We start from the raw sequence: 24,594 nt of genomic DNA, 5'->3' as shown, positions 1-24,594 counted from the left end.
GCCTCCATCAGCGAGGAGGAGGAGAGGGGACAGCGTAGGATGATCTTTTTTTTTTTTTTTTTTAAGATTTTATTTATTTATAGACAGAGAGAGAGAGAGAGAGAGAGAGGCAGAGACACAGGCAGAGGGAGAAGCAGGCCCCATGCAGGGAGCCCGATGCAGGACTCGACCCCAGGTCTCCAGGATCACGCCCTGGGCCAAAGGCAGGCGCCAAACCTCTGCGCCACCCAGGGATCCCCCCAGGATGATCTTTAATTGGAAATTAGTTTGAGAAGAGACCTGTTCTCCCCTAATCTTGGGCTATGGCCAGAGCAGCTCTGAGCACTTTCACGTGTCCACCTTATTTAAATTGCAGATACTACTGTTGTTACTCGTATCTATAGGCAAGGAAACTGAGGCACAAGTTGCCCAAGGTTACCAATCCAATGAGAGAGGAAGCCAGGGTTTGAAGGAATGGGAGTCTGGCTGCGGGGCCTGAGCGCTATTATCTCCACTTTGCATACGAGGAATCACCGTAAGATGCTGAGCTTAATTCCCGGGGCCTTACTGACGTCAAAACTTTAGACAATTGCACATATGTTTGGATATTTGCATGTGTGCAAATATACACATCGAGTAGTGAAGTTTCTTATAATAAACAGTGCTTTAAACTTTGAAATAAAGATGAATGAATCCATAAAAAAAAAACAACAAACTTTAGACAAAATAGGAGATAGTGACCGTGTAAGATGGATGAGAGCATCCCTAACAAGCACAGAAAGCATTAGTTCAGATGGTAGGAAAACCTCGATATGTCTCTTACGTTCAAAATATAGAAGGCAAAAAACAAAAACAAAAACAACAAAACAAAACAAAACAAAACAAAATATAGAAGGCTTCTAAACTTAGCATCGCTCCCTAAGATGGCCAGTTGGCCTGAACTACACTGATTGGCAGTCAGGCTTCAACAGTGAAAAAACCCAGGTTCCACAGCGTGGTAATTAAGTTCCAAAAGGCGCGCGAGCCTGCAGGGTAAACAGTTTCCCGCCTCCCAGCCGGTTGCAGCCAGCTCAGCAACAGCGCCGGGAGCCCGGCGTCGTGACGTCAGCGCAGACCCTACGCCCACCTCGGCGTTCCTCCCCGCACCGCGCGGCCGAGCAAACCGGCGCGTCGGGACCTTAGCTCCGCCCATCGCCCCGGAAGTTAATGCCGAAGCCACACCCCTCTCCTCGTCCGGCAGGGGCGCAGCCATTTTAATTCATATCTGAGTGGGCGGTGGCGATTCGCGTTGGCTGTCTGGCTCCGCCGGGCCGGGGGTAACTTTACTGGTTTGGGGTGGTTTTTAGTTTAATTTTTCTTTTCTAGCTTCGCATCGCGGGCCAGCTCTCCCTTTCTAGTCAGCTGAGGCCATGTCAGGAGACGGAGCCCCGGAGCAGGTGAGGAAAGAGAGTGGTGGGGCCTCGTGGCGACCTCTTCTCTCCACGTCTGTGTCGGTCCGGGTGCTCCAGCCATGTTCGCCTGAGGAGGGAATTGGGGTCTGAGGAACCCGGAGGACGGGGTTCAGCGGAAATGGTGGGAACCGGGGAGCGAGAGCTGACGGAGACGTGAAATTCTTGTTTTGGCTTCTCTGAGGCGTTAACGCGAACACTTGCTTTAGACAATAGGAAGCTGCTTCGTCCTGTTTAGGTTTATGGGACTACTCCTGGGGGATTCCTTCCTTTAATAACCATTTTTGTTTTGGCATTAGGGTGGTTGAGGATCGATTACTTTGAACGTGTGGCCTCTGTTTTCGAAAAAAACTTGACGGTGTTTCCTCTGCCCCCGCCCCCCCCCCTTCCGATATGCCCCCAGAGAGGTGACCAGTTTTGCGAAATAACGTGAGGTGAAACTCGTCTGGAGAAATGGTCTCTTCGCCAGAGCGAATGAAGCCGGAAGCAGTGTAGGAAAAAAAAAAAAAAGCGTGGTTAATGCTGAGATTTGGGGATTGTGTAGCTTTCTCCTGATACCTTCTTTTTTTTTTTTTTTTCCCTCTCCCCCTGTCCGCATTTTCATTTTCGTTTTTCAAGCGATCCAAATGTTGCAGCATTTGATAAATCGGAAAACGAGAGGTCCTTTTTTTTTTTTTTTTTTTTGCCCCTTCAAATAAAAACGTCTCCTTTAGTACTGGACGTAAATGATCTACAAGCATTTTTAAAATTCAGGTACTTAGCGAAACGATTGAGGGTGTTTGGCTCTTTATTCAGAATTTTGTAGAGTAGTATTTTTGCCTCTTAGTTTGAAGGAGGAAACTGCTACTTCATGAAAGATGTCAGTCAGTTTGCTTTTCGATTTAAGTCCTGGAATGTTTAGGTAAATAGTTTTTTAAAATGGAGGCCCGCTAGCCTGCAGTCTCAATTTCCTGAAATTCCCTGTTGCCACGGTAACGAACTACACTTAGGTTTTTGTTTTTTAAGTCCCCAGCTTAGAAGGTAGAGGCTGTTCTTGGAGGTTGACAGAGGCCAAAGTTGCAGTTCCTCTTGAGTAGTCTGGGGACTGTAAATGTCACGTCGGGAGAGCTTGCTAAATTGAATTTTGTGTTTGCTCGTTGACTGAAACCTTGTTAACATTTTACATGGTTATCTCGATGCCCAGGAAAGCAAAATCTCCAGTCTCAAAACCATAATATCACATCTGCTTATGTATACCTATGGTTATTCTGAGATGTATACCTAATTTTGTCACTTGAAACTTGAGGAGTAACGTCCTAAGGTTTCATTGAAAGTTTCCAGAACTTTTTGTTAGTTCCAAAATTTTTCTTAAATTATAAGGACACTGAAATGAAATGTCATGACTTTGAATATTTCCGAACTCTCTTGTTTTGAATGAAAGGGGATGGTGGTGAAAATTTACATGAAAAAAAGAAATTAAAAGTTTTACCGTGCAAAGGAAACTTAGTACGTGAGAAAAGTTAAAAGTGAGATGAATGCCTGCAATACAGTTCTTAACCTATAATCAATAACTGTTAACTGTTTTTCCAAACTTGTTTTATCTCTGCTTGCATATTTATTTGAAAGTAAGTCGAGACATATTTCAGGCCCTTATATTTCATCATTCTTTTACTTAAGGACATTGATGCAGTTATATAACCATACCATTTTCTCACCTAAAAAAATTAATAGTTTAACCTATCATTTCTAAAGCCTGGTTCCTGTTCACATTTCCCTAGTTGTCCCAAGAATATGATTCATAGGGTTTTTCTCTCTCTTTTTCTTTTCTCTTATCAGAATCTAATCTGGGTTTACATGCCCCATTAGTTTTGTCTCTTGAATAGTTCTCCTTCCCCCCCTTTTCCCAGGGACTTGTCTGCAGAATCCAAGACAATTTTCTAATAAAACTTATTTTCTGGGTTGATTTGATTTTTGTGTATGTGGTATCATTTAACTCGTCCCTTCATCTTTTGTTATTTCCTGAAAACTTTGTGGTTGGTTAGGTCTAAACTGAGAGCTTTGATAATATTTGAGTTAAATATTTTTGGGTAGAATGGTATAATGTTACATGGAAAGGCACTTCATGCTAGGTTGTTCCACTATTAATGGTGGTTAAGTTCGATTATTTGGGCAGGGAGATGATTGCTGGGTTTCTTCATTGTGAAGGATTATTTTCTCTGCAGTTAGTAATCTGTGGATTGACTTTGTATTCCTCAGTAGCTTTTTAAAACTAGTTATGTGTCAATTGAATCACTTATTACTTTGGAGGTGGCAAATGGTGATGTTAAAAATTCTATTCTGTCTTTACTGACTCGCTCATGTTTTTCTGTAAAGAATTTTTTTCCTTTCTCCTTTTTTTTCCAATATTCTTTTTGTAAAGATTTTATTTATTCATGAGAGACACGGAGCGAGAGAGGCAGAGACACAGGCAGAGGGAGGGAAAAGGCTCCCTGCAGGGAGCTTGATCCGGGGACTCCAGGATCACCCCCTGAGCTGACGGCAGCGCTAAACCGCTGAGCCACCCAGGGATCCCTCTTTTCTCCTTTTAAAAAATTATTTATTTTCAAACATTTTATTTATTTGAGAGAGCACAAGCAGGGAGGAGAGGGAGAAGCAGACTCTGCTAAGCAGGGAAGGTTGACATGAGGCTTGATCTAGGATTCTGAAATCATGACCTGAGTGAAAGGCAGACCATTAACTGACTGAGCCACCAGGCACCCCCTTAACCCCCCTATTTTTTTTAAGATTTTTTTTAAATTTAGAGAGCCCATGCAAGTGGGCGGGGTGGGGGGAGCAAAGGGAGGAGGAAAGAATCTCAAGCTGACTCCAGCAGAGTTGGAAGTGAATCTCAGGACACTGAGATCGGGACCTGAGCAGAAACTAAGAGTCAGATGCTTAACTGACTGAGCCACCCCGGTGCCCCATTTTCCTTTCTCTTTTAAAAGGAGATGACTGTGGATTCATGGGTTTCTCTGTATCTAATGTTTAAAAAGTAAGCGATGGTTATTTTTCTTTTGGATGCTTAACTTGTCTTAACCTTTATGGTGTCTCCTGTATCTTTCCTCCATCAACCTAAAAGACGGTTTTTGATGTCTGATTATCAACAGTGTTATTATATAATCTTTTCTTTAATTTTGTAATGATTTCAAACATGTAAAAAACGAAGAAATAGTATAATGTATGATGTTCTTATCATAGAGCTTTAACTGATGGCTGACCTTGTTTTTTCCCCATACTTTTCACTTGCTCTCCCCATCCTCATTATTTCCCAGCAAATCCCAGATATTGGTTTATTCAACTTTAACTGATAGTAATTGAAACACCTTCAATAGTAATTAGATTACACCTTCAAGAGTGACATGGTTAAAAAAATGATTCCACTAGTTTGCCTTGGAACTGGGGTGATGGGGTGGGGTGATGACTGCTAGGTTTCTTCATCGTGAAGGATTATTTTTCCTTTTGCAGTTAGTATTCTGTGGGTTGATGGTGGATCCCTCAGTAACCTTTTAGTCATTGAATATTTAGAGGAACAGGGTACCTAAAATGAGCTGAAATGATAGACAAGAAAAAGACTAAATAATACTAAAGAATAGTAAAAGCAAACAAAGAAACCAAAGCCACTCTGAATGGTGGTGCATTTGCTTTGGAAAGATACCAAAGGATGTGATGGACAAAGAATCTGGCAAGATAGGAAGTGTGGATTTCTTTTAGCCTTTTAGCAGTTGAAGCTCAAAGTTTGTTGAATAAGCCTGATTATATCTTAAATTTGTTATTAAAATATATATGTGGCTATTACTTTCTTGGTATTGAAATTTAGATTTGTGCCTTCTAGAAGGGGGAGATGATTTTGAACAAGTAGGATCACTAGCTAAGGTTTATTGTTGTGGCGCCCCCCCCCCCCCCCCCCCCCCCCCGCGCCGCCTTTTTAAGCTTTTGTGAGGAAGTTCCATTTTGCATAGAGAGCTATTTAAATTACCTTGCCAGTTTTCAAGGGTATTCTTGATTACTGTTTTTGCCAGTTCAGTGGTGACAAAACTGTGCTTGTAAGTTCCCCTTCACTTCCCTAATGAAAACACATTTAGTTCCTGTGTGGAATTATGGCTATATTTTTGTCATATTTGTGTTTTACTGCTTGGTTCAACTTTTGATCTCATTCTTTTTAAGCTCCATTTTACCTTGTGCAGTACCCCTACAGCATTTAGCTCTTTGGAGTTGCTTCACTAGGGTTTAGACCTGAATTGAAGGGACTGCCGTTTTCCTTGCATCTAGGAATCTTGGAAATTCTGTTTTGACATTTAAAGATGTACAGTAAATGAATGGATGAATTTTGCATTTAAGCTCTATGCCATACATTACAAATTCCCATAGAATTTAATTTTGGAGGACAAAGTAAAATATTCTGGGCGTAAGAGTGGAGGGTTTCTAAAGCTTTATTAGATATGAAGAGAGAGAAAAATGTGTTCAGCCAGGCCTGTTCTTAGGAACCTTTAAATCCCTAAAATTCTGTTTCTGCACTCTTTTTTTAAAGGATTTTATTTATTTATGAGAGGCACAGAGAGAGAGGCAGAGACATAGGCAGAGGGAGAAGCAGGCTCCCCACAAGGAGCCTGATGTGGGTTTCCATCCCAGATCCCAGGATCACGCCCTGAGCAGAAGGCTCAACCGCTGAGCCACCTAGGCATCCCTCTGCACTCATTTAATAAAACAAAATATAACTTCCCCTAGGATTAGGAAGGCATATAATACAAACAAAATGATCCTCACTTTGGAAAATTTGCATGACTTGAAGAAGCATAATTACCGGTAGTTCTTAAAGAGAGGAACTTGCAGCCATAAATCATCGTCTTTTGGTCAAAAATAAGTTTGGGACGTTATGGAAAATAATGAAAACTGTTCTCTGCTATGTACTTCTTAAGATGAAAGATGAATGAAAGATGAAAGACATATGGTGTTGAAACCTGAAACTTGATTTAGGATTTTGTTGGGTAAGCATTAGTGCTTACTAGCAGTTAAAAGGTAATGGTAGTGCCAAAAAAATTTTAAAGCCAATGTGGATTTTGGGGAGGGGAAGGACCAAGTATTAGACGATGTGTTCTTTGGGCCCAGTTATTTTTTGTTTTTAACAATTTTTTTGTAATATTCTTTCCTACATTTTCTCCTCCTGTTGTGATACTTGGTGTAACAATTAGGGGCAGCCAAAATTGAATTCATCTTTATCGTTATTTTTTCGGCCATGTAGAATACACTAGTTGGCAATAACTGTTCCTAAGAGAGATTGGTCTGTATTTATATGAGTATTTATTTTCTTTAGAAGTACAATAGAAAGGTGCTGTGTTAAGAGAGATTGCATTCCTTTAGTGATAATATAGGAGTTTCAGAGAATACAGTTTACATCCCATGTAGACTTTCCAGAATTGCAAAATACATGTTAAGATGTTTGTACCTATTGGGGATCCCTGGGTGGCTCAGCAGTTTGGCACCTGCCTTTGGCCCAGGGCATGATCCTGGAGTTCTGGGATGAGTCCTGCGTCGGGCTCCCGGCATGGAGCCTGCTTCTCCCTCCTCCTGTGTTTCTGCCTCTCTCTCTCTCTGTCTCACATACATACATACATACATACATAAATCTTTTTTTTTTTAAAAGGATGTTTGTACCTATTAAGTGGATAATTGCCAAAAACAGTTCATAGTTTTAAGCTTTTCTGCCGTTATCTCTAAATCTTTTCTGTTTAGGCCAGACCTAGGTGTGAATTTGAGTTTTTTTGTTTTACTGAATAGTTGGTAATGTTGTGAGAATTGATGTAAAAAAGGATTTAAGTTAGCAAATTTTTAGATTAATGGATAATTAATAATCCATAAATACCGAACGAATAAAGCTAAGGAGGACAACAACACTGTGTCCAAATTGATGTTTTTCCAGTGTTTTACTTAGTTTATCTAGTGAATTAATACGTTGGCTACTTTTGGTCTAAAGCCACATTTTTTTGAATTCTAAAAGACTCTGGTCTTTATTTGTAGTTTGCATCTATTTGTTTCCTAGTGAATGAATAAACATTTAATAAGCAAATATGATAAGTACCATTATTTGGACCAACAATCTTTAGCCTGTTTTTTCTTAAGTTTTGATTGTTTACATGTTTAGTAGATTTTTAGTTTCTAGAAGGGTTGAAGAGATTATATGCAGGATACATACTCAGATTTATTTACAAAAAAAAAAAAATCTAGTAGAGTTCTTTTACACTATAAAGGAGTACAGGACTAAGCTGGCATTCAGTCCTAATGTCACCTGTCACATAAACTAAAGGGTTTATTCTCTAGGCATATGAATCATCTCAGTTACTACTTGCAGATAATCTTGCAAAGTGCTACTCTATTTTTAATTTTGAATAAAGGTTATCTACCAAGGGAGACTTAAGACTTCACATAGATAGTATAGTTTATGCAGCTTTATTAATGTTTTAGGGAGGGAAACCTGGGTGGCTCAGCGGTTTAGTGCCTGCCTTCAGCCCAGGGTGTGATCCTGGAGTACCAGGATCGAGTCCTACATTGAACTCCCTGCATGGAGCCTGCTTGTCTCTCTGCCTATGTCTGCCTCTCTCTGTCTCTCATAAATAAATAAACAAAATCTTAAAAAAAATGTTTTAGGGAAAAAAATGGAATGACTTAGGTCTGTTGCCACTTTATTTTTCATTTTGAAAAATACATTTACAGAACAGTTCGATTAAGTAGTGTTTCTCCAAATGGAGTCCATGGTCTATTGAATCATAATCACTGAGGTGATTTATACAAGTATGTGTGTGTACAACTTAATATCAGACTCTGTGAGACTGAGATCTTCATTTGAAACAAGTACCATACGTGATTTTTATGTAAATGAAGCTTGCAAACCATGTAGGAGTTGAAGATACCTGAACCTTAAAAGTTGTTTTTGAATATATTCTTGATAAAATAAGTGGAGAAAAACCGTAGATTGTTTGAGGATGGTTAGGCTTTTGATAGGATTTTATGGTTTTCCTTCCTCTACTGTATTTAATCAGTCATTACCCTTAATAGTGGTAGATAGTCATTACAAAACCATATTTGAGACAGATCCTCTACTTCTGTTGGTCATGGTCAAAACCTATTTATGCAGGATTAAATCCTTTAACTTACCATCTTCTCCTCTATACTTTTTGTGTTCATCACTTGGCTTAAATTTTCACTGACCTTTATTTTAATTTAACTTTGAGATGATGTAGCGTAACACCCTCCTCATTTACCATGAAAGCAGCTATTTGGAGAACTACTTTTTTCCTGTGAAAGTTGTACTCCCTGGTGGGAATGGGAAGAAGAAATTAGATTATTTTATTTTATTCAGCCATTAATCATGTTTGTCATTTCCCCCCTCCCCCCTCCCACCTCCTGTTAATCAGCCCCTTAATATTAGTTAGGCTGCCATATAGAAACTGGTTTGCAGTTTCAGTAAAGCTTAACTTAGAGTTTTTCAGAGGCTATATGAGCCATCCACAGTTATATGAAAAGACCATTAAAAGTGTTTTTCACTTTCTCAACTACATACATAGTCGTATACATAGTTACATAATCATACTTCATCCAAAACAATATATTGCAATAGATTGAAAGCTGAAGCAGATAATGTCTCCTATTCACCCGGATATTAAAGAATCACACACAAAATAAACTGCCATGGTTTTCAATTATTTTTTTTTTTTTTTTGTTTTGGAAAATATTTTTAAAGAAGATCAGTTTATCTTAAAATGAACTAAAAAACTTTCTATTTTAATTTCTATTATGTGATGATATTGATAGGTATAGCCCACATTTCTAAAAATTTTTCTTTTGTTCTTCAGTTTTTGAGAATGCAGAGTGATTTTTTACAAAAAGTTTGAGAATCGTTGAAATAGTACATAGTGCCTGTGAGGCCCTTGTCAAAGTCTGTTTCTCTGGGTTAGCTTCATAAAAACAAAGTTTTAACATGGTAAGTGGAAGAAACCCACCTAATGGGAGAAAACTTGTAAATCTGATATTTAATAAGGGACTTAATAGATGTATCTATAATACAAAAGACTCTTGCAATTCAACAATAAAAAGATAACCCAATTAAAAATGGGCAAAGAATCTGAATAAACATTTCTCCAAGGCGAATGGCTAATAAGAGCATCAAAAAATGCTGAACTTGATTAGTGATCAGAGAAATGTAGATCAAGACCACAAGGAGTTCCACTTTACACCTACTAGGATGGGTATAATCATCAAAACACAAGTGTTAGCAAGGATGTGGAGAAATTGGAACCCTCCTAAAACACTGTTGGTCGGAATATAAAATGGTTCAGTCACTTTAGAAAAGTCTGACAGTTCTTCAAAATGTTAAAAATAGAATTCCCTTGTGACCTAGCAGTTTTACCTGAGGTGTATACATGTATGAAAACACAAAATGATCTCCACTCAGAAACTGGAAACAATCCAAATATCCATCAGCCGATAAACAAAATGTGGGATTATCTATCCATACAATGGAATATTATTTGGCATTGAAGAGAAAAGTACCGAAACATGATGAAACTTGAACCTTGGAAACATGCAAAGTAAAAGCCAGAAACAGCACATATTGTGTGTTACAACTGACATTAAATACCTGCACACCCTGGAGACTGAAAGTTTTGGTGGTTCCCTGGGGGTAGGGGATTGGGAAATGGTGATGACTATTAGTATGGTTCTTGTTGGGTGATTACATGTTTTTTAAAAATTTATTGTGAATTGTATACTTGAGATGAGTGATTTGTGTATGGTCTTTTAAAGGCATTTTAAAAAAGAAAATTTAAAAAGGTCAATGTGTAATGAATTTACCCTTCTTTCATACTTTTAGTTAGTTGTACACTTGTTATTATTCAGAGAAATTAAGTATGTTAGCAATACCCTACCACTAGAAAAACAATTTATAGAACAGATGCTAGAGATAATTCCTGAGTAACATTTTGTCCCTATACAAAAAACACATCGTGTAGTTTACAGTTTTTCTGGGTTTTGCACCCATTTGAAATAGTGAATGTTGGTATGTATCTCTGTATATGCTGTACAGTTGTGTTATTTTTCTGGTTTTTACAATTGTGTAAATCAAAGACATTCCCAAAGTCCTACTAATATCATTGGTAATGTACATGGCTTGGGAAATAGTCCAGTTTTTGTTCTGCATTTGATTTGGGGTCCATCCTACTCCCTTTAAGATTCCCTAAAGAGGGACCCTTGGGTGGCTCAGCGGTTGAGCGTCTGCCTTTGGCTCAGGGCGTGATCTCAGAGTCCCACATTGGGCTCCCTGCATGGAGCCTGCTTCTCCTTCTGCCTGTGTCTCTGTCCCCCCCCCCCCTTTCTGTCTCTCATGAATATAAAATAAATAAATAAAAATAAAAATTATTTTTTTAAATAAAAAATAAATAAAATATTTTTTAAAAATTCCCTAAAGAATGGTAATGGGGAGGTCTCTGCCTTTGGCTCAGGTCATGATGTTCAGGTCCACAGCATCAGGCTTCCTGCTCAGTGGGGAGTCTGCTTCTCTCTCTCCCTCTGCACCCCTTTTTCTGTCTCAAATAAAATCTTAAAAAATGATAATGGGATTAAAGTTTATTCCAAAGGCAAAAGCTGGATTTTTGATATAATTTCTTATTGTAATAAGTTTTGGGGATTTATAACCATAGGATAGTTGTTCTTTTGCGATACTAAGCACAGTTTCGACCTCATTCCATTTCAAATGAGCATTGGAAACTTGTCCTAAATGTTCTTAAAGTAACCTATTCCTCTGATCTGGAATAAATTTAGGAAATAGTAATACAGTGCCATTCCTTATGGAGGTCCAGTGTCTTGTGGAATACTAGTAAACTGTTCAAATTTCCTTTGCCCTATAGAAATATGCCCAGGCAAGAGAACAGAAGTATGCTCTTGGCTACCCGCCTGGTTCATCATGATGAATAACTTTTTATTGTAGGAGTTAAATGTGGCCATAACTACCAGAGTGTATTCTTGGCCATTCTGGGTAGTTTCCTTGTTAATTAATGTACTTGATTGAGAATTATCTATGTAGATTGTTTTACGAACTTACATCCTTGACAAGAGGAAAATATGTAGGGGTATAACAGATTCTGAAAAGAGCTGAGCTGTGGTTCTGTCAGATTCTTACTGGACATTGAGAAGATTCATATAATTTAATTATATTTCTTTTTTTTTTTTTAAGATTTTATTTATTTATTCAGAGAGAGAGAGAGAGAGAGAGAGGCAGAGACAGAGAGAGAAAAGCAGGCTCCATGCAGGGAGCCTGACGTGGGACTTGATCCCGGGACTCCCGGATCACACCCTGGGCCGAAGGCAGGCGCTAAACCACTGAGCCACCCAGGGATCCCCTAATTATATTTCTTATTATGAAATGGAGTTATTACTTAAAAAGGAGTGATTAATGCCTGATCTAGGAGATGCTCAATAGCTGTGGGTTTTTGTTTTTGTTTTTTTACATCTGTTCTCCATCCTTTGCATGGGGTTCTTAGGTGCATTGTAACCCCATCCCTGTGGTGTCTGGTTAGAATTTTAGGGGTTCTATGAAGTTGGGTGGGGAAAATAAAAATTTTTTTTTTTTTTTACTAATCTCTAAAATTGAGCTTTTCCTTCTATTATGAATGTAGGCAAGAAACCACACTAGCAGCATTAGCAACAACTGTAACTGGTTATAAATATTACAAATATTGTCCTTATCATTAGACTCATTACTAGATCCTGTTATTTAATGTGTTATGTATTATTGTGTAAAACTTTGAAAATATTTTAGTGATTACATTTCAATATAATTGGTTTCCTTTGAAGTCTCTCATAGTTTGTGTATTTTGTACACTATCTCATAGTTTGTGTATATTGTGTACAGTACATAGTTTGTAATGTATTTAAGAACATTATTCTTAAAAAAAGAAAAAAAAGAACATTATTCTGAGAGGGGCTCCAGGCTGGCCCAGTCAATAGAGCATGTATGTGACTCTTGATCTTGGGGTTGTGAGTTCAGGCTCCACATATGATGTAGAACTTACTTTAAAAAAAAAAATGAAGGGTAAATAAAAACATTATTATTCTGAGAAAGAGCCCATAGGCTTTAGTAGACTATAGTCTATGAAAATAGACTTGGTGGGGCACCAAAAAGGGTTAGGAAACCCTTGGAGAGCTAAAGTTTTTGACTAAGGCTGACATTAGAACCATCTGGGGAGTTTTTAAAGTAAATAATGATTAAAAAAAATAAAATTGGTGATGGTTCAGGTCTGTTACTAGAGGTTCTGATTTAATTGATCTATGACTTGGGGCTTGAGCATCTTTTTTAAATCTCCGTTCTTCCAGGTGATTCTAAAGTGCTGTCAGGGTTGAGAATCACTAAAGGAATGCCTTATTTTATGTAGCAAGGAGACATTTATTTATACTTTTTGCTGTGATTTTGTGGTTGAATATTATCTTTTGAGTCTTCTCTGTTCTTTTAGATTATGGTATCTGTTATCTGATGTGGTAGGCTAATACTCAGCAATTGGCTCTTGAGTGAATAGACCTCCCATCCGACCGCTTTGAAACACAACACTAGTTAGCATTGTATTAAAGCAATTCAGGTATAGGTTAGCTGTTTTTTAGTTCCTGATTTGAAGTTCCTATATCATTTCTTATCATTAAGATTTCATAGTTGGTATCTTATAAGATCCTTGTTTCATTCAAAAAATTGTTTTTTCAAGAAGTAAACTCTTTGAAAGGAGAAGTCTTTATTTTGTTGTATCCCAAGTGTCCCGTCAACAATGTGTGGCACATATTAGGCACCGAACAAATATTTTTTCAGGTGAATAGTAAAAATTCAAACAGTAGAAGAGTTTATATTATAAAGTAAGTGTGTGTTTCTGGGAGTCTCTCTCTGTCTCCCCCAGCTCATGTACAATTTTTTTTACGCCCAAAATTATGGAGATAGTTCCATGTTGCTATCTATAGACTTGCCCTGCTGGTTTTTTTTTTTTTTAAGTGACTAAAAATTCCTTTATTTAGTTTTTAGGTGTCATGATTTATTTATTTTTAAAGATTTTATTTATTTCTCATGAGAGACAGAGAGAGGCAGAGACACAGGCAGAGGGAAGCAGGCTCCATGCAGGGAGCCAGATGTGGGACTCGATTTCAGGATTCCAGGATCAGGCCCTGGGCCAAAGGCGGCGCTAAACCACTGAGCCACCTGAGCGCCCATGGTGTCATTATTTAAATACTGTTCTTCAGTGCACATCTCTGTGCATGTATGCAGTAGGAGAAGTTGCCAGAAGTGGAATTTAGAATCAGACATTCATATTAAATTTTGATCAAATTACTACTTGCCCCCATAACAATGTGAGAATATTTTTATTTACCCTCGCTAGTGCAGTGTTGGTTATGAAACAGTTTGGGGGATCCCTGGGTGGCTCAGCGGTTTGGCGCCTGCTTTTGGCTCAGGGCATGGTCCTGGGGTCCCGGGATGGAGTCCCACATCTGGCTCCCTGCATGGAGCCTGCTTCTCCCTCTGCCTGTGTCTCTGCCTCTCTCTCTCTCTGTGTCTCTCATGAATAAATAAAATCTTAAAAAAAAAAAAAAACACTTTGGATCTCTGTTTTATGGTTTACATTTGTATTTCCTTTGAATATATAAAGGTCATTGTTACTTCCTTTTCTATGAACTCCAATATTTAGCCCATTTTCTTTTTGAGTTTCTGGTCTTTTATTGACTATACATTAATAAATTTAGTACTCTGCCAAATATGTTGGATATTTTTTAGGTTTGTCTTCTGATTTTGATTATAATACTTTTTCATGCACAATTAAAACTGAATTAAGTGTACTTTTTTCAGAGGTTTCTGACAATTTTCTATGCAAAGATCCATTTCATTATATTTCCCTCTAGTTCTTTTTTGTTGTTTGTTTTAGCCCTTTACTCTATCCGAAATTTACCTTGCTAGAAAGGGTAAAATAGGAATTCAATTTTATCTTAATAAAGTTGACTGCAGTTATTCTAACACCATACGTCGAATAAGCCACCATTCTGATTTGAAATACCACCTTTCTTTGTTCATTTTCCGTAGATCATTCTCTTTCTGAACCATCATGAACCATTGATTCATGAACCATTATCAAACCATTTTGCCATGTCATTTTGGGTTTTAATATATGGTTGGGGCCAGCAATCCTCCTTTATTAAACTTCCCTAGTCTTAGTTTCTTGAGCTAACCTACTTGTAGAGCTCTTAGATTTTAATTTTAGAGCTTATGTTTTAGAAAAGTTTCATACAAAATTACAAAACATACTTTTACCTGTGGTAGATAACAATTTATTCCAAAGAAGAATAGATTTTTCCCGGGTATATTTGTTTTCCTAAACCTATGTCTAAAATATTTTTCCCAATTGGATTTTTGACATTTTTCTGTGAGATGTTAATTGCCACTGGGGGGGAAAAAAAGCTGTTAGGGGCAGTGTTTCCTTCTCTTATCTCCTCTTGAATATTGTGTATTGTCAGATTATAGATTTTAAGAAGTCCTGCAAAAAGACAAAACACTTTTATCTGACTTCTTTGAACATTGCTTTCTTTTTGTGGCACACAGTGGTATTCTGAACAATGATTTGAGAAGTAGTACTTGTATTTTTGCCTCAGGTGCTAGCTATTTTAGGCATCACTTTTTTTAAGATTGTATCTTTAATAAAAATAAAACTATCACCCACACATGACCACTAAACATTTTAGTACAGTCTTAGAAATCTCTTACTGTAAATTTATATTAGTTTTAATGATACTATATATACAATTTGTGATTCATATTTTTAAAACTTTTATATCAAAAAAAACTTTACATATCATTTCATGCTTTTTCTTTTGTGGCTCAGGATGAATGCTCTATAGCAGTGTTTCTCAAAATTGGTCCAGGGACCCGGGAGGTTCCCTAAGACTTTCAGAGGATCTGTGAGTTCATACTGTTTCATAATAAATTTAGGATACTTTTTTTACCCTTTCATTCTTAATCTCTCAGAGTACAGTGGAATTTTTACATGATGTGCTATCACAGCAGATTGAATACAGAAGCAGATACAAAAATCCAGCTACATTTTTTGAAAACCAGACCCTAAGCAGATTGGCAAATATACAAAATAAGGATATTCTTCTCACTGAATTTGTAAATTTATTTCTCATAAAAGTTATGTTAACGTGTAAATTTATTTTTATTGTACATGAAAAATAACATTTTTGTCAGTTTTAATTTGTAATATAGTAAATACTGAAATAATTGCTTGAGCAAAAGCTCTTTGGCATACTCAGTAATTTTTAAGAATATAAAAGAGGTCCTGAGACCACAGAGTTTGAGAATGGCTGCTCTATAATATTTAATATAAAAAGTGGGTTTGTTTAATAATGGCTTTTAAAAGTATGTGATCACTAAATTCTGTTTTCATGGAAGTGACTTAAATGATAACATATACATAGATTGTAGAAAGTGCAGGCCTCTTTTGTAAGAGTACATTTTTATGCTTTGTACTGGGGACTGATAACTTGTGCTTGGATTAAATTAGTCATGAAAGTTTTAAAACCGTAACATCAGTTCCTTATTTTTCTTTCCTCCAGGCAGCTGAGTATGTCCCAGAGAAGGTGAAGAAAGCCGAAAAGAAATTAGAAGAGAATCCATATGACCTTGACGCTTGGAGCATTCTCATTCGAGAGGCACAGGTTTAGTGATATAGGATTACATTTCCTTCTCTATGGGTCCAATCACACTACTTGGTTCTGCAGTAAATAATATTTCATAATCCTAACATTGTAAATGCTGTTTATTGGTTTTCAATTTTAGAATCAACCTATAGACAAAGCACGGAAGACTTATGAACGCCTTGTTGCCCAGTTCCCCAGTTCTGGCAGATTCTGGAAACTATACATTGAAGCAGAGGTTAATATTTTATTTTATTTTTTCTTATATAGCATCTGATGGGAATTGCAGCATACACTAGAGTGATAGAAAACAAGTTAGGAACATTAGATAGCACAACCAGGACAAGGAGGATTTAAATGTCTCTTGCCTTTATTTTGTAATATAGGTTTGAAGGAGTAATTAAAATGAATTTTTGAAATTTGGGTCTTTACAAGCTGATGATTGTTGCATTTTGGAGTTGCAACAACATTAAAACAGTTTCAATGGTATTGGAGTGCTTTAGCCTTTTATTTACTTGTCATGTGTCAATTTATTGCCTCCTGTGTCATTTATTTAGAACTCATTTTCTTTTTATTCCTACTTACAAACTAATATGGTATTATAAGAAAATACAGAAATGTTAGTTTCATAGGGTATATTGAGTGGTGGAATGAAACATGTTAGCTAAAAAATTGTTTCAAGTTTTAATTTTGTGAAAATGCATGGTTTGTCAATAAATGTAAGCATTTTGATAATTTAAAGATAAGGTTTTTTAATAGGATAAAGTTTACATTATTCAGGAATAAGCTAATGTGATTCAAATCTGTGTAATCATAATTTACCCAATGATACTTTGGTATTTTTTTTTCTTGCTTTCTAACTTGAAATTTTAAGTTAGGCATGTTTATTTTAAAGAGTAAGGGCCTCATTCTTGTTATGATTAGAAAGAAGGGAAATGTTCATTTTTGACAACTGGAACTAGCAGTCAAGATGATAATAAAGCATTAATGTGTTGATACCAGTGGCACCAGGTAATCATCTTTCAGGTTATGAATTAATGGAAGGGATGAGGTGGGAATAATATCCACATTACAGTGAAAATTCTATCCATTTCTTTTTAACTTAGACTATGAAGTATTCTTATTTTGAATGTTAATTTTGTAATATAAATTCTCAACATAAATACACTGCAGCCTCATCATAACATTATCCATAATGACTGGAATTCGATAATATATAGGTCTGTTTTGGACCTCTTCAGAGGGCTTTAGTCATTCGTAGTACTAAACAGACTTCAGCACAACACGGTGTCTGTCACCTGTGATGTGTTCCTCATAATGGACCCAACTAACAGCCAGTTTAAATTGAGGCTACAGTGTACTTAACTATATTTGTGCTAGAGTTTACAGTATATTACTTCGGGGGTAGGTGGGAATTACTGGATAATAGCAGGAACATTGTGTGTGTGTGTGTTAAATTTTTTGTGTGGTTGTGTATGTGGTATGTATGTGTGTATGTGTGAGAGACTGTACCTTACATGGAGTTTGGTTGTGCTTTTGACCCAAGACCATATCCTTAGGGTTTCATCAGTTATCCTTTGGGACCATTTCTTTCCTTAATATATTTAATCATCAGAGTAGACTGGCGTGGAATTCACCAGGTGAGTGAGTAGGCCTGTCTGAAGTATGCTGAACCCAGTGCTGCTTTGTAATACTCATTAAAGCAAGGAACCTGGATCACCTGTACTTGTTCTGCATTCCAGTTTGATTTTGCAAACACATTAGCTTATATGCAAACTCATCAGAAATGAACATAATTAATACATAATAGTTTTTGTATAATGAAGTAGTGCTTTAGTTTTAGAAATTTCTCATATATTTGGGTATTTATTCATGCATTTTATTAAGCTTAAGTTAAACTGAAATTGGCTTTTAGATACTCCATTCTGTGAGTGTGAACACAATAAGTCTGTTTCTTCCATTTCCTAGCTAAAAATACCAACTGCATTCTAAAAAAGATTTCTAAGACTAGATGTTATTTCAAGGGGCTGAAAATTGTCTAAATAACAGGCTCATTTAATACTTCAGAGCTATTAGCAGTTGCCTGATATATTTAATTCATAATATTTGCAATTCTTTCTCATGCACACACAAATATGAATGTATGTATAAAACATCTTTTGAGAAGAAATGGTAAAGAATTATATATGTGTTTTGTAAAATTGACATTTTTGGTTTAGGAATTAAAATGTTAAATTGCTGATTCAGAAATGCATATCCTGAACTGTGTTTTTCTCTTTCTTGATTTGCTCTTTATTTTTTTTTTATTTTCACATTTTGTACTTTGTTTAGCCTGTACAAGGCTAAAGTTTTCTTTGGTCATATCACCCAGTGTGGCCTTTAATATTTCTGGAGGAGACACATAACCTATTTATAATACATTAAAATCTGAAGTAATAATAACAATGTCTTTACATGAAAGATAATACTAACAGTGTTTACATAACATTTTGTATGCACTCTCAAGAAAATAAAGTTTTTTTTAATACATTTGTTGTAACTCAGTACTTCATGGTGGGAAAAATATGTTTCATTTGTTTATGGTCACCTAAACCAATGCGTATGAGTCCAAATACATTTAGTTCTTTTCAAGTGAAAATACATACATCATTAATAACAGATAATTTTGCTTCCCCAGAGAAATTTGTAAATCCTTCTTAAGAACAAAGTAGCAAAAGGTGGGTTTTTTTGTGGGTTTTTTTTTGCTTTCAAACTTGAAATATCAACATCAATTGCAAAAGAGCATAATAAAATTTTTAGTAGAGAAGATAATGATACTAGTCTAATATTTTTATATTTGTCAGTATATCAGCCCATTAGTGGCATTTGCAGTACCTAGTTACTTGTGTAAAATTAAAAGAATAGCTTTATTAAACTTTATTAAACTAGTTCAGAACTAGGTCAGATTACTTTAGTGTTGCATATGTTAATTATATAGAAACATCAGAGTTAAGTGGAATACCCAGTCAGAGCCTCAATGCTTTTTAAAGAACCACTTTTTAGCGTGGTCAGAAGGGTTGCTAACTATCACAAAATTGAGAACATTTTTATAGTTTTGCCATACTCTTTTTTATGTTCTTTTTTCCCCTTGTGGTTTCTGTAGCTTTTCATGTAGCTAGATAATCAGTGTGACAGCACATAAGCTGCAATATCTTACTGTTAGAAGGAATTTGTTTTGAATTGGGCCAAATTCATAATAAATTTTCCCATGAAAGAATGATTTTTTTATGGGTAGCTGAAGGAGAAATCATGAAGGTAATGCTGCTGATAATAGCAACAATGTATCTTGCTATCTGTGAAAGCTGTAATTCTTTAATAAAAGTGTGTAGAGAATTGATTGCTTTTTATTTAAAAAAATTTAAAAACATGAATCCTTATAAAAATGGGTTGTAAAGTATACATTTCAGTTTTTCAAAATAACCTTTCTACTTGGGAAAAATGACTCTTAAAAATACCTTTCTTCTTGGAAAATGGAAGTGAACTCAGGATGGAACATGAGTGACCTAAATTGAAATAAACTTCTCCACTGTCAATACTGTTTTAATTCCTCTTAGTAGCAGTTCAAACTACTGTTGTTATAATGCTTTGTATATACTGAGCAATGTGATTTTTTAAATGCAGATAAAATTATTGCATTCAGATTATAATTTCTTTCCTATACTTCAGCTTGCAATCTCTTTTTAAAAAAATCTGTACTCTTTTCTTATAGATCTGCTCTTTTCCTGTTTGTAATAAATGTTGGTCCATGTCTGTGTGATTATTCAGATTGTACTCTAAAACACAACATGATCTTTAACTGTAGTTTCTTAAATGCTTGTATACATGTAGTGTAGGGGTGTAAAAGAACACAGGAATGATTTACAAACACAGAACTGAGTAATCAAATATACAAAAGTGCTTTGAATGATTACATACTATTTTCAAAACAAAGGAAATATTTATGTGTTTACTATTAAAACTAGCAAACTTCTATTTCAATTTTTATTGAAATATCCTGTCCACATATTCCTTTCCATTATTGTAGCATAGGTGGTTAGGTTTTGTCACTAATACTAACTTGATCTATACATTTTTTTCCTTTGAGGCCTTTTCACTCAGGCATTATATAATAAAACTATTTTGCAAAATGACATGGTTAATTTAGATAACATTCTTTTTTTTTTTTTTAAAGAATCTTATTTTCTATTCTTTGTCTTCCAGATAATTTAGTATTTTATGTGAAACGCAGTAATTTATTTTCTAGCAAACCTTGTACTGATCAATCTAATAGCTTGTATATTTCTATTTCTCTACTTTATAAAGCAAAATTATAATCTTTGCAGACACTGATAAACATACTGAAAAAGCAATGCTCATCTTTTTCCCTCTGCAAAAGACTCCCAATTTTTAACCCAAATTCTTTATATTCTACTTTACTATGTGTAATAAGATTTATGGTATATTCTGAAAATGTGGAAAAGGCATTGCTAACCAGATTTTAATAAGTACACATCTAAAATTTGTTATGGAACAAAAAGGGCTATTTGAGCATGCAGTTGAAAGGTTCCCTATGAAAAATGCTCTAGCTTAAGTTTCTTGGGCATTTGTGGAATAACAATACTTGCTATATAATACCTAATAGTGTTTTTTGTTTTTAAATTGTGGGGCATTGTAATCAACAAGCTCTTAGGGGACTATTTTGGTATACGACCCACTTCCCCTATTCTAAGAAGTATTAATTAAAGTTATGCTGCAGCATGGCATCCATGAATAAACACATAAGCCCTTAATATTATGGAGTAAAACTTTCATAATTAGAAATACAACTAATCCTAACAGAAAAAGCCTTTTGAGGGTGCTTTGCGTTTTTGGTTCTAACTTAAGCATAAGGGAACCAGGTGGCAATTGACTTTCTCTTAAAAAGAAAGCAATAAGACCTCTTAAAGGCTCAAATATTTTCTAATGGGTTCATTGCTTTTGTTTGGTGTGTACTACCAACTTGCAAACAGCTGTTCATTTTGAATGAGTCTGGTTCGAGGCACTTCCAAGAAATGAAGATGTCTAAAATATACTGCTGATGTCTATTAAAAGCTGTATTTTAAAATGTGGACAAGAATGCATTTATCTGCTTGTAAATAATTTACTTTTTAGACTATAATTTATATAAACAGTTCTCTTAGCAACTTTGGAACAGAAAATGGTTAATATAAAGGTGTAATAAATTGAAGTCTGTATAAATTTTTTCCCCCACATATTCAGAATCCACAGAAATTTCAACAAAATTGTGAATATTTGGTTTGAATACAACTTGTTGAGAAACAAAACGGCTTTTCTAAGTCTCAGGGAAGCATAACCTGGGGTAAGTTTTACCATTTTGTATGCCAGGAGACCCACCCATGTCCCCAAACCCCACCCACTCACCCAAGGAAAAATTTTCAATTTGGTAATGTTAAGTGATAGTTCTAAAAACAAAAATCTGACAAAGACAGGTTTGAAGTATAATTTGGAATAATACTTCGGAATGTAATAAGGCCAATAGATAGTCCCATAGCTCTTTTTAAGCTTTCTAATAGTTTTATTTATGTGATAGAACATGTTCAATTATGGCCTTTTTTAATGCAAAATTTTAGTTCTAGCATATACCGGTACATTATTGTAAGTCTTATTTCTATATGGGAAGTAGTCTTATTTCTCTTCCAGTTGTGTGGAGATATAACTGACATATACCATTGCATAAGTTCAGGTGTACAACGTAATGATTCAATACATATGTATATTGTAAAACAATACCCACAATGTTTAACCTCTATCACCTCACATAATGATAAAGGAAAAGGTCTGTTATGGTGACATTTTCTGTATTTTTCATGTTAAATTTTAAGAAAAATGGGAGTGTTTACCAGATTGATTATGATTTTCTCAATTTTTTTTTTATTAAACTGAATATACAGGCATTGTGTATTTAAACCAGAAGAGGACATTAAATTAAAACCCAAAATTCAGAGCTGGAAGATAAGATTCTAAGGGGTAGTAGAATCAAAGATTAGAATCTACAGTGTTATAGGAGTACCTGGGAAGCTTTTAAAACCTGCAAGCTTGCAATTAGTATACCATTGCTGACGTGATCTCCACAGGATGAGCACACAGAAATGTACTATTAGCTATTTCTAGCAACTGGTTTTGGGAATCGAGGCTTAAAAACTCAATAATTCAATCTCATTTCTGTGAGCATATGTCATATCTCACAAACCTGTATTTGGACTATAGAGTGTTTAGTCTGGCTTGCTCTTTTGACTACACTGTGATAGATCACTTGATACAGAATCAATCTAGAAGTAATTGTAGAAGCATCTATTGTGTGCTTGGTGTAGTATTCCTGACAGTGTGGTGACTCTTAGATCTGAAATCAGGGTTGTGGTTGCGTTATTGAACTTTGACAGTTTTTTAGTTGCTGACTTTATTCCTGGATTTGAAACCCAGTTTTCTAGCTCTGTAAACTTGTTTTCTTAATAATATGATCATTTAAGTGACAAAGTCTAAGAGTCCCATGTGTTTAGGGAGGACCATGTAAGCTTGAGTATGGCTTAAAATTACTGCAGCTTTTTTTCTTAAAACCTTAATCCTTGAGAGTCTTTAAACATGAATACCACCATATCTTCATGTTTTCAGATTATTAGCCAACATCCATTCAGTTAATAAGTACTTGAGTCTTTATAAGTACTAATTCTTTTGGGGGATGGGAAACGGAATGTTCTAACAAAGAACTGGTCATTTCTAGCTATTTATGTAGTCAGGTTTCTGAATTTTTCATCACAGGAGTACATTGTTTTTCAGGCATTTTTAATGAATATTTTCTTATTTAAAACTTTTTTTCCCTTAGTGACTTTTGGTAGCTTTTAAATCAAATAGGACTTTTAAAAAATGGTAATTTTATTATTTCTAGTCTGTATCTGACCTTAGGAGAGTTGGCTCTTTCCATCTTCTAATTAAGACTTGTGGCATCAGTGATATTTATAGAAGAACTGGAATAATATCTAAATTTCATAAAATTTAAATGTCCACCTCATTATTTTAAGGAAGTATCTAATGTAAGTGTAGACTGTATTGTAGGAGAGAGCTTAAAAGTATTTGGGGAAAGATTGCCAAGAAGAATGTTTCCTGCATGGTCTGTACATTTAATTCTCTCATCTACTGTTTTTTTAAATGAATTTGTCTAACTTGTTTAATAAGCGAATTCTTGGTTTTGTGGTTCTCTTAATTAGGTTATGTTACTAGATGAGAAAATGGGTAAAACATCACGATTTATTGGGAGTGGAAGATTCAAATTGTATGGCAGTTACTGGGGAATTACATGGTTTAAATCTACTTTGTTATGGGTTGAACAGTAAGAGCTTTGCTTTTATCGGTTACAAACCGACATTTTTGCTTTTTAAAGTTTTTTGAAAATATTTTAAACCTACAGTAGAGTTGTAAGAACAGTGCAAGGAACTCTTTTGTATGTTTGGTCCTGATTCGCGAGTTTTTAACATCTGACATATGCTTTGTCAGTTCTGTTTTTCCCTGAACCATAGAGATTGGGTTGCATATACATTACAACCTTTAATACTTTGGTGTATTTTCTTTTCTTTTTCTTTTTTTTTTTTCTTTTTTGGAGGCAGGGTGGGCAGAGGAAGAGAGAGAATCTCAACCAGGCCAGGCTCCACGCGGGGCTTATCATAGGCCAGACGTGGGGCTCAATCTCAGGCCCATAAAATCATGACCTGAGCTGAAATCGAGTCTGATTAATTGATGATTAACTCACTGAGCCACCCAGGTGCCCTATTTCAGTGTTTTTTTTTTTTAAAGATTTTATTTGAGACCGCACAAGCAGGGGGAGTGGCAGGAAGTGAGAGGGTGAAGCAGGATCCCCATCCCCATGAAGCAGGGAGGCTGATGTTGAGACTCCATCCCAGGACCCTGGAATCCAAAGGCAGACGCTCAACTCACCAAGCCATCCAGGCACCCTCCAACATCTAATAACACATCTTCTTATAAACACATAGGAAACTTCACATTAATAAAATTTTAATCTATAGTCCATGTTCTTTTATTATTGTTCTAGTCATGCCCTTTATAGCAATTTTCTAATAAAATTAGCATCTATATGTCATTCCTCTTTCGTCTCTTCTGAGGTTGAACTGTTTCAATGTTAGGTTTGGTATTTCCTCATTAGATTCAAGTGCTGTACATTTTAACTGAGAAGCTGCAAGTGATTTTGTGTCCTCACTATTTCATCCAGAGGTACATCATTTACACCTTATTGGTGATGTCCATGATGACCATTTTCTCAATGTGTAGTTACTATTTCTCCTTTTGTAATTAATAAAATAATGGGGAGATGCTTTATGATTGTAAAAATCAAATTTCTAACTCAGCAACCACCCAC

General features: G+C 35.8%; 1 protein-coding gene across 3 annotated transcripts in view; it reads left to right on the top strand.

Annotated features, from left to right (window-relative positions):
• The first annotated feature begins 1,187 nt into the window (after positions 1–1,187).
• The window catches only part of CSTF3 (cleavage stimulation factor subunit 3), a 70,014-nt gene continuing 46,607 nt past the window's right edge, over positions 1,188–24,594 (top strand). For 2 of the 3 annotated variants that reach the window (XM_077863525.1, XM_077863526.1), the window contains exons 1-2: positions 16,294–16,389; positions 21,429–21,528. Coding sequence is in view for 1 of the 3 variants with exons in the window: in XM_077863524.1 (XP_077719650.1) it covers positions 1,389–1,415; positions 16,071–16,172; positions 16,294–16,389 (225 nt within the window). In the remaining 2 variants the exon portion in view is untranslated. Of the gene's footprint in view, positions 1,416–16,070; positions 16,173–16,293; positions 16,390–21,428; positions 21,529–24,594 lie in introns of those variants that run through there. The other variant, XM_077863524.1, reaches the window with a different exon arrangement.

Source organism: Canis aureus, chromosome 21 (assembly GCF_053574225.1).
Source record: "Canis aureus isolate CA01 chromosome 21, VMU_Caureus_v.1.0, whole genome shotgun sequence".
In the NCBI taxonomy this organism is placed as follows: Eukaryota; Metazoa; Chordata; class Mammalia; order Carnivora; family Canidae; genus Canis; species Canis aureus.
The sequence above is the reverse complement of the archived record's forward strand: the minus strand, read 5'-3'. Positions and strand labels throughout refer to the sequence as shown.